The sequence below is a fragment of the Capsicum annuum genome, chromosome 6, assembly GCF_002878395.1.
Source record: "Capsicum annuum cultivar UCD-10X-F1 chromosome 6, UCD10Xv1.1, whole genome shotgun sequence".
Taxonomy (NCBI): Eukaryota; Viridiplantae; Streptophyta; class Magnoliopsida; order Solanales; family Solanaceae; genus Capsicum; species Capsicum annuum.
Genome location: NC_061116.1, coordinates 41,942,091 through 41,953,555, shown reverse-complemented (window position 1 = coordinate 41,953,555; position 11,465 = coordinate 41,942,091). Strand labels below are relative to the sequence as shown.

General features: G+C 36.0%; 1 protein-coding gene across 1 annotated transcript; it reads left to right on the top strand.

Moving 5' to 3' along the window:
* The first annotated feature begins 8,782 nt into the window (after positions 1-8,782).
* Positions 8,783-9,484, top strand: LOC124899475 (probable LRR receptor-like serine/threonine-protein kinase At3g47570). The gene has a single exon (XM_047414368.1). It carries the CDS (start codon positions 8,783-8,785, stop codon positions 9,482-9,484), a length of 702 nt encoding a protein of 233 aa, XP_047270324.1.
* Positions 9,485-11,465: the final 1,981 nt, after the last annotated feature.

The following is an 11,465-nucleotide window of genomic DNA, read 5'->3' as shown; positions in this document are numbered from 1 at the left end:
CTAGGCTGGCTAAACTCATGCTGCTCAGATCTAGCCCTCTTGTTACCCCTTACTCAATCTATTTCCTGAATCTTATTTGCCTCTATCTGTTGGGCATGCGTCATCAACCTAGCCAGATCGATATCCTTATACAGCATCGCAATCCTACACTCCTTCAGTACTAACCCAAAAACACCAGTCACAAACTTGCTCATACTAGCCCGAGTGTCAAAAATCAAATCAGAAGCATACTTGGCCAACTGATTGAACTTCAAGCAGTGCTCCTTAACAGTCATAGAGCCCTGCCTCAAGTTCATAAACTCCTTAATCTTTGATTTCCTCACCTCAAGCGGAAAGAACTTATCCAAGAATACATCTTGGAAAACTTTCCAAGTCATAAGAGTAGCATCCTCACCTTTACCCTTCCTCCACGATACAATCCAGTCATAAGCTATGTCCTTCAACCTGTAAGATACCAACTCAACACTTTCTTCCTGAGAAACATGCATCACCTGCATAATATTTCTCACCTTTTTAAGGTATAATTGTGGGTCCTCATCTGCCTTACACTCATAAAACTCTGGCAAATTCATCCGTATGAAATCAAGGATTTTAGCCGCAGCTACATCCTCTCCCTACTGATTAGCAACTGCATCCTGGTTATTGGCCCGAACATTGGTAGTGACTGCTTGGGCTAACACCTAAAAGGCTGCCCGAAACTCAGCATGAGACACAGTCTCATTAAAAGGATCAATAGGTGGGAGTTTTTCATCATTATTTCTGCAGGCATTCGCTCTTCGGAGAGGCATTTTTTGAAATAGGAGAGTATGAATTATTGGATGAGAGGGAAAACTGTAGGCACGATGGAATCTAAAAGAAAGAAACAACTTTTTCCTAAAATGTCTTGTAGCCTCTTGCTCATAGATGTGGCACGCTATACACCGATGATCAAGACTCTACTCAACGCGGTTTATCAGACTCCCTAGGACTTATTTAAAACCTTAGGCTCTGATACCAAGTTTGTAACGACCCAAAATCACCTCTCGGGATGTCACACGGTGCTTAAGGCTATAAGTAGCCCCAAGCTAACCCTTTGAGTATATTTTTACTAATAACACTTATTTCAAGATGAAATAATTTAAACACTAGCATAGTCATATCATATGAAAAGAAATACAGAGAAAATGCTCGGTCCAAACGACCACAATACTGGAAACCTCAACACAACCACAATCTGATAAATAGTCTGACAAAGCCTCTACTAATCCATGAACTAGAGAGCCATTAGGACAGGTCCCCAACTGACTCGGGGTGAACTGGAAATAACAACATAGTATCTCAAAAAATGGAGATATCTAAATATAGGTCCTCGAACCATGAGGACTCACCACTGTAGGAATGTAGATAGAGGTAATCAAAAATTACTGACGAGGTTGGGATTGATCACCTGAACCTATATTATAAGATAATGTAGCACATAGACGTATATGTGGATCAGCACTTGAGAATGTACTGAGTATGTGGGGGTGCATGCATTTATATAAAACAACATCAACACTCTATAATCAAATCATGCATGCAATAAGTAATGACTCATATGGATTAAATAAGTATAAAATGTAAAGCTCATAAATCATCTAGAATGGAGCATGTAACACAAATCTCGTGAGTCATCATAATTTAACTTTGAAATCGGTAATCTTCTCTTATTCTCATTACTCAAGGCTAAAGGAAACTTTAAGCAATACTTTCAATTGATGAATATGTCTCATGGAGAGTAAAACTTCTTCAATGCTCAAGAACTCATAACTCTTTTGAACTGAAATACTTAAAATTCAAAATCATGTAACTTTGGAACATACTTGAAGGCATTTCATTTACGTTAGGAAATATCTGATTTTAAGCTTTAGGGAAAAATACTCATATCAAGGGAAAGTATTTTAGTTTTAAAGAAAAATGTCTTATCTCAAAGCTTTAGTTTTAAGGAAAAATATTCTATCTCAATGGAAAATACTTTAGTTTAGGGAGATTCTCTTAACCGACATAAACCATGAGAGCTACATGGAATCCAACGTCTTCTCCTTTTAAGGAAGAAACCTCACATTGGGAGAGGCGTCATACTCTTGCCAAGGAGTGTAACCTCAACTCAGTGATTACTTATCTCGGCCTCAGCCCAATATCTCGGCCTTCAGCCCAATAATCATCTCGGCCTTAGGCCCAACCTATAGTGGCACATAGTTCTGGGGTAAGAAATTATGGTAACTTGCCCAACTCGGTGCTAAATACTACTCCCTTTAGTTTACCTCGCTCATCTCATGAAAATCCACTTTAGAATAATCTCATGGTTCAATAAGAACTTAATAATCAAATCTGTAATCTCATGTAGTAGAGTGGATTTCAAAACTCAATGACCATTAGGTCAAAACATTTCTCAATAATATCAGAATACTCAAATCATGGGTGCTTATAGCACAAGAGTTTATAAAATCTCAAGTCTCAAGTAGGGCTTAATAACCTATAATTGAATCTCAAGTTAAAACTCATCAAAATAATAATAGATAGCATATAGATTCATAACTCATATAGAAATCTCAAAATTTCAGTAATTTATCTCAAAATCTCAACATACTCATATACTTCAATATCTAAAACATTTCAACTATTAACTTCTCAAGGATTAAAATCATAGGGTCTAGAACCAACTGCAATTTCTCAAGAAAACATGTAAAAATCATGTCATTAGACTCTCAATTCAAGGAAAACATCAAAAGCTTGCAACCAAATAATAATAGGTGAAAACCCCCAATTCAATTTTATGTAAAATATCATAAATTACAGAAAATTGTAGTTTAAATAAGCTTTTGGGCACAAGAGTGAAAGGATTACCCTTATTTAAAACCCCACATACCTTGAATTAAAAGCTTTGAATGAACTCTCGCTTTTGAAACTCTATTCGTACTCTTTAATGAGGGTTCTTGAAGCCTTTGACTTGGGAACTTTGAATCTTGACTCAATTTAGAAAATCTATGGTGGATTCTTGAGATTCTTGGAAGAGGTTTTGGATACTTAGGGTTCTTGTTGAGAGAAAACTTGTGAAAAACTTCATAGAATGCTTGTAAATGACTTTAATTTGGTGTTTGCATGATTTAAAAGGCTTGGAAAAAGTCTAAAGTGCCCTTTATAACCTCTATACGAAGCTGGAAAAATTAAAATGGGAACCCAATTTTATGGGCCACCACAATGCGCCACTACGCGGTGGATCACTGGAAATTGACAAATAGATATCTGAGAGTCACTACAATGCGGAGTCATCGCATTGTCCCACTGGTTGGGACCTAGAACTTCAGCGCGAGTCGTCGCAATCGCGCTAGGCCGTTGGAAATTGACTATTGAGAATTTAGGGTCCTCCACGACGCGCCACTATTGCGGAGTTCCACTGGAATTTGACAATTGTAAAATAGACCCTCTCCATGACGCGCCAAGCACTAAAATGACGTTGTTCTATTACTAGGACTTAAATTAGCCATAACTTCTTACCCGGATATCGGATTTGGGCGAATATTATATCGATGGAAAGCTTATCAAATTTTTAATGTCATAAAAAGTCAAAATTGAGGAAATTCCATATGTTTAACACGATACTTAGGAAATCACTTCTCAATCTTTTAGGACTAGAATTACGCCTCACTTGACACACCCTAAGGATTATTGTATGAGAGAATTTTGTAGGGTATTACAAAACTTAAGAAGTCAATATACGGGCTTAAGCAAGCTTCCCGACAATGGTTCTTAAGTTTAATTAAATGATTGTCACCTTTGGATTTAAAAAAACACTGTTAATTGGTGTATATATCTGAAGGTCAGTGGGAGTAAGTTTATTATTTTAGTCTTGTATGTTTATGAGATCTTACTTTCTACTAATGATATTGGTTTGTTGCATGATAACAAGAAATATCTCTCTAACAACTTTGAAATAAAAGATATGAGAGAGGCATCTAATGTGATTGGAATAGAAATATTTTGAGATAGATCACAAGGATTGTTAGGGTTATCTCAGAAAATCTATATTGAAGAAGTATTAGAGAGATTTAGAATAAAAAAAATGATCATCAAGTCCCATTCCAATTTAGAAAAGAGATAATTTTAGTCTCAATCGAGGTCCAAAGAATGACTTATAATGAAAGCAAATGAAAGATATTCCTTATGCATCAATAGTTAGGAGTCTAATGTATGTCCAAACATGTACAAGACCAGACATTAGTTTTATTGTTGGGATGCTGGGTCGATATCAAAGTAATCCTGGAATGAATCACTGGAAGGCTGCAAAAAAAGTGTTGCAATACTTACAAGGAACGAAAGATCAGTGCTCAATTATAGAAGATCTGATTATCTAGATATAGTTGGATATTCAAATTCAGATTATGTTGGTTGTATTGATGTAAGAAAATCAACATTTGGATATTTGTTTTTGTTAGCTGGAGAAGCAATATCATGGAAAAGTGTAAAGCAGTCTATTATAGCTACATCCACTATGGAAGCTAAGTTTATGGCATGCTTTGAGGCCACAGTCCAGGATAATTGGCTGCAAAATTTATCTTAGGACTTGGAATTGTCGAAAACATAGTCAGGCCGCTGAAAATTTATTATGATAATACTGTCGCAGTTTTCTTCTCCAAAAATGATAAGTATTCGAAAGGTGCTAAGCATATGGAATTGAAATAATTTTTGTTAAAGAATAAGTCCAGAAACATAGAGTGTCAATTGAACATATTAGCACCAAGCTTATGATTGCTGATCCTTTGACAAAAGGTTACCACCCAAAATACTTGTTGAATATGTTGAAAGGATGGGTCTTATTGATATCAATAAATGATTTCATATAAAGACTTTATTATGTTTATGTAATTGACACTTTGAGCTCAAATTATATATGTTTCTGTTGTTACCTGTTTTCTCTTGTATATATAATATTGTGAATAATGATAACAGGTTCTGAATTAGATAAAAGATTCTAAGTATTATCATTGGATCCATTATGTAATTGAAAGGCTATGTTAGGTAATAGACTAATATTGCAGTACATGGAAGGAATTATGTCAAGTAAGGTGACATACAACCATGACCCATTTTAGTTGATTTATTTAACAATGACAAATGATGTTGGATTTAACGTTAATTGTGCACAATTGGTGTAGATATTAAACCACTAAATTAGCATTGTGTGTGCCAAGTTGGAGAATGTAAGTTTCTATGGCCCACATAATTAATTTATTTTTGGTTTAATAATAATTGGATAAGTTAAATCCTAAATTTATATGAGAAAGTTATCTAGTAGGATTAAAACTACTAACTACCCTATTAGTGGGATAATTACTGACTGTTACTTATATAACTACTGTTAGTGGGATAATTATATCATCCACAAATCACATGATGGAATGTGAAAGCATAATTATCTATTCCCTATATAATAAAAGGGTTTTCTCTGCCAAAAGAACAATAAGTCCATCAAAGATTATTCTGAAATGTAAGGTAAAGAGAGACAAACAATACTTCTATTTTGTGCTTCCGCTAATCTCAATCAGCAAAAAAACAATGGAGAATTCAGATAAATAATTTTTTACTGAATTACTGTAATTTTTTTTATGTGAAAATCATGTAGTTCCATGTTTTTGAATGATTGATAGGATTTTCTATTAAATTATTTAGGTTATAGAATTTGTTAAATCCTTACATTATTCACTGCTTGATTCATCAATCGCATAGTGCAATTGGAGATTATCGTACCATGTTAAAGTCATTAAAAGAAAAAAGGATTGCATGCAGCAAGTTGTCTTAACAATCTGTTTTCCTATTGATGCAGAGAGAACCAGAATATTAAAGCAGCAGCCCTCTAAAATTGTTAACACTCATGGAAGTCGAGCCAAAGGCAGCGGTTGACCTGCATCCTATACTTGCATTTGCATTTCACGACTGCTGACTATTCAAGAGACATGAAAGAGTTGGGAAAATAGTGATTCATAAATCTATTACTAGTCAAAAGTGGAGCTTCAATATTTTCTGGCCTAAAATCCTTGCTTCACCGACTTTACCTTTCAGTCAGCACTGTGTGGAATTTAAAGTTTTCAGTATAGAGAAAGTCAGCACTGTGTGGAATTTAAAGTTTTAATTATAGAGAAAGTCAGGGTATTGAGTTTGGATTTTCCTCATTAGAAGGATCCAAGATGAGCTGAAGATGTTTTATATTCGAATTTCTAAATCAACATGTAACAAAGAATGCTAATTTGTACCATGTAAAACTATCAACATCTTCGTTGACCCCAACAAAAGAGGAAAATGATATATAGTGGAAGCAGCCAGTGGTGGAGCCACATTGAATTCAGGGTTTCATTCGAATTCCTTTCGTCGGAAAACTATACTATTTTTACATGATAAAAAATATTTTTATGTGTACATAGTACATGTTGAAACTCCTTCGACTAATCCATATATTTACTTCTGAACCCTTCAATAAAAATTCTAGCTTCGCCACTGAAAATAGAATCTTAAATTGACTAGACTTTTACCAGTTCCTTTCCATTCAGTGGTTCACTCTCCACATTAGTGTCTATTTCAGTTCACTCTCCACCCCTCTCCTACCCCCACCCACCCCAAAGCCCCACCAAGGAAAAATAAACAGTGACCTGGTCAATATACAACTTGTGGTGCTCAAAAATAGAAGTACATTGGTATAAGATGAATTTGATATGATTCAATAAAATCATTGTTTTTTGCATTATCAATTATAGCTATAGGGAAAAGTTGCAATCTTCTATTTGCTCTTGCCGTTTTCATTCTACTTCATAACCATACTTTACTTGCTACTGTTCCTAATATTACCACTGATGAGGCCACTCTTCTTGCACTGAAATCTCATACTCCTTCTACTTCTGATCCTAACATATCTTAGCAGGAAACTGTCTTCTTCCAACCCAATTTGCAGCTAGATCGGAGTGACTTGCAGTTCACGCCACAACCGAGTCACTTCTTTAGACATTTCTAGAATGCAACTTTGTGGTACCATTCCTCCACACCTTGGGAACCTCTCATTTCTAGTCTCTTTTTACACCAGTGACAACACTTTCCACGGGGGTTTGCCAGAAGAGTTGGCTCACTTGCCACGGTTGAAATCGAGTAATGTCACAAGCAATAACTGTTGGGTTCATAGTAGATGAAAGAAGTGTGAATGAAAAAATGGAGAGTAAAGAGTGGAGGGAAGGGGACACTAGAATGGAAAGTGTACTCCCAAATTGGCAAGTTTAGTCTTTCTCCCACATTGGTGGAAGAAAAGAACTTGAGGGTGTTTATATTGAGAAACACTAACTCCACATGGATAGTGAGGTAAGAACTAGATGATGTCTCACGTTGTCGCTGTTGCTCGCTTGGGTTCGGCTTTGGATTTGGATTTGGAAAATGATCGATCAATGAGATATATTTTTTTGGACAAATTTTATTTGACAGAAATAAATAAATTCAATTTCATGAACTAGTGTACATTTTCGAACTGATGTTGCTGCAGATGGTTGCATTGCTTCATGAACTGATGCACTGTTTTCAAACAGATGCTACAGAAAGTTGCAATTGTTCAACGAAAATACACACTGACTCACGAAGTGACATACCTGTTCGGAACAGATGCACTGTTTAGGATAAACAGACATGTATTTTCAGGAAAAAGTCACACCTCTAAATTGAATCAATGCCACCTTTTCGAAGAGGCATGTTATTGCTATAAAACCCTGCTTTCTTCCACAGGTTTTTACAATGAGATTTTCTGAATTAAAAAACATTCTTCTTGTCATCAAAATACTCTGTGTGATTATAAAAACCGTTGAGTGTATTCATAGAATTCGACTATTTGAAGTATCGCTATAGTTGAATTGATTGGCCATTTTATCCTGGGAAGAAAAATTCCACAACCTCGGGTACAGTGAGGGGAATTATTTCTTTAAGGAAACTCCATGAATTCGGACGACTTGGCCTATTCAATTTCTGTTTCATCTTTATTTTTCTGAAAAATAAACACATCTCTTGGAAAGGTCATTTGATCTTGTGTTGAGGGTATTTGATACTTCATTGTATTCTCATTTATACTTGAACTCGAGTTGAAGTTATTATTGTAATATACAGATTCTGCATACCCGACTATATTGTGGGATATAACAATAACTTCACTGGAGCCATTCCATCATTTTTAAGTTTATTACCAAACCTACACTTTGTGTTCCTCTCGAGCAACCAATTTTCAGGGAAAATTTCATCTTCCCTTTCCAATCTAACAAAGCTGAAAGTCTTGAGAATGCAACAAATTATCTCAAAGGAGAGATCCCTCGAGAAATCGGTTATCTCCATTACTTGACTATCCTAGACCTGCAATATAGTCAGCTTAGTGGATCTGCACCACCATCAATCTTTAACATTACTTCAATGCAACTAATTTCTCTTACCAACAACAACCTTACAGGAAAGCTTCCTATAACTATACGTGACCATCTTCCAAACTTGGAAGGGCTTCACCTCTCAATAAACTCATTAGATGGAGTTATTCCACCAAACCAAGAGAAATGCAGAAAGCTTCAAGTCTTGGCATTGTCGTTTAATGAGTTATTGGAACTTTTCCAGGAGAGATATCCAACTTAATAGTTCTCACAAAATTCTCTATTCCAGCTTTGCATTTGGAAGGTAGTACGATAACTCCTTACAAGAGATAAAACTTTCCTCCTTTTTTCTTTTCACCAAACTTATACTCATATAGTTTCCCAAAATGACAGGAGTGCTACCAGCGGAGCTTGGTAATTTTAAGAAACTACAGCAGCTGGATTTATCTCATAGTAAGGTTACTGGTTCCGTCCGTGCAAGTATTTTCAACATATCAGCACTGCAGCTTCTAGGACTTCACCTAAATAAGCTTTCAGGTACTTTACCTTCCAATTTAGGTCGTGGAATGCCCAATCGAGAACAATTTCTTTATGGGGGAAATAATCTAAGCGGTTTTGTCTCTGCTTCAATCTCAAATTCTTCAAGACTCAGAGTGATTGATCTAGCAGGCAACGATTTCACAGGTTCAATTCCTGAATCACTTGGTAACCTAGAATACCTTGAGGTTCTAAGCTTGGGAAAGAATAGTTTTTTCAGCGATTCAACATTCAGCTTCCTTGCATCATTGACAAACTGTAGGAATCTAAGAGTACTCTCGTTTAGTGATAATCCATTGGATGGTGTTTTGCCTACACCTATTGGTAATTTATCCAACTCTCTATTGTGTTTTGAAGGAGATGGTTGTAAACTGAAGGGTGTAATTCCTCAAGAAATTGGTAATCTTACTAGAGTGACAAAGAATAGGCTGTTTAGCAATGAGTTGAGTGGACATATTCCTAATACTCTCAAATGCATGTTGAACCCTCAAGAATTTTACCTACAAAGCAACAAGATAGAAGGAGCCATATCAATGTCATATGAAGTTTAAAGAATCTTGGTGCATTAGACTAGTCAAGAAATCAGTTTTCCGGTTCGGTGTCACCATGCTTAGGGAATGTTACTAGTTTGAAGAAACTTTCTCTAGCTTACAACAGTCTAAATTCAATATTACCTGAAAGCTTAGGAAGTCTTTAAGATCTCATGGAATTCGAAATTTTGTCCAATTTTTTGAGTGGGAAAATTCCACTAGAGCGCGGAAACTTAAAGGCTGCAGCGCTCATTGATTTGTCGAGAAATTATTTTTCTGGTAAGATTCCTAGCACTCTAGGGTGTCTGGATAGACTGATTAATCTTTCTCTAGCACATAATAGATTAGAGTGGCCTATTCAAGAATCATTTGGAAAAATGCTATCCTTGGAATTCTTGGATTGGTGCTATAACAATCTTAGTGGTGAAAATAAAAAGTCATTAGAATCTCGTGTATCTCAAATACATGAACATCTCATTTAATGAACTCAATTGAGAAATTCCCACCGGTGGGCCTTTTGCAAATGTCACGAGTCAATCTTTCCTGACCAGTGATGCACTATGTGGTGACTCCCGGTTTAACATGAAACCATGCCCAACCCAATCTACAGAGAATTCAAGAAGAAAAAGCGTGCTTACAAGTTTATATATTCTATTAGGTATGGGATCACTCCTCATGTTGGCTGTTGGATATGTGGTATTAAGATTGAGGAAGACAAAGAAGAATGAATTCAAACAGATGTCTCTCAGACAAACAGGCATGAAAGAATTTCTAATTATGAACTTGAACAAACCACAAAAGGATTCTACAAAAGCAACTTGCTTGGTAGTGGGAGTTTCAGCATGGTCTACAAAGGGATACTTAAGGATGGTACCCTTTTCGAGGCAAAGGTATTCAATTGGCAATTGGTGGGTGCATTCAAAAGTTTTGTCACAGAATGTGAGACCCTCCGAAACCTTCACCATAGAAATCTGACAAAAGTCATCACCAGCTGCTCCAATATTGATTTTAAGGCCCTAGTATTGGAATTCATACCCAACGGGACACTTGATAAATGGTTATACTCCCACAACTTGTTCTTGAACTTATTGTAGAGACTTGAGATAATGATAGATGTTGCATCTGCAATGGACTATCTCCACAAGGGCTATTCAACACCTGTGGTGCATTGTGACTTGAAGCCATGCAATGTCTTGCTAGATTACGAAATTGTTGGTCATGTTAGCGATTTTGGCATTGCAAAAATGTTAGGTGCCGGGGAGGCTATTGTTCAGACAAGGACAATTGCAACCATTGTATATATTTCTCCAAGTATATTAGAAGTTCGTAATGTTTTCTCATGTGGAATTCATAAGGCGGTGGATTCTAATTTGGTAAATCTAAGGGATGAACATGTTGACGCAAAGATGCAATGTTTGTCATCCATCATGAAATTAGCTTTGAGATGCACTTTAGTGGCACTCGGTGCAATTAGCATGGGAGATACTCTTTCAACACTGGAAAAGATTAGGGTCCAGCTTGTTAGTATTCAGAACTAAGTAGAATCAGGCAGTCTACTCTTGTACATTCTTTAATTACCTATGCCAATTAGGTTAAGATTTCAATTCTGCAGAAGTTACTTAAAGAGTGTTCCATCACAGTTGTAGGAAGAAAGTTGTTTCTTGATATATGTAGATTTGATGATATATGAAAGCCAAAAATGAGTTGAAAATGACAATCTACTCAAGTATCCTTTCAAGAATCTCGTTAGATGCATTATTTTTTACCTCGTTCGTCACAAGTTATTGTCTAGTTTGTTGCTCAACATTATTGTCTAAAAGAAATAGTCCCATTAGTGTTAGAAATTACATTAGAATTTTGACAGGGATCAGCTTGTTGCTGATGAACCAATACACTAGTAGTAGAAATAATTTCCATATCTTGACCAACATATTTTGAAGCTGTAGCTTGCACCTTAGCAGCTGAAAAGTGCCCAAATTTTCATGCGTCAGCGCCTCAACTA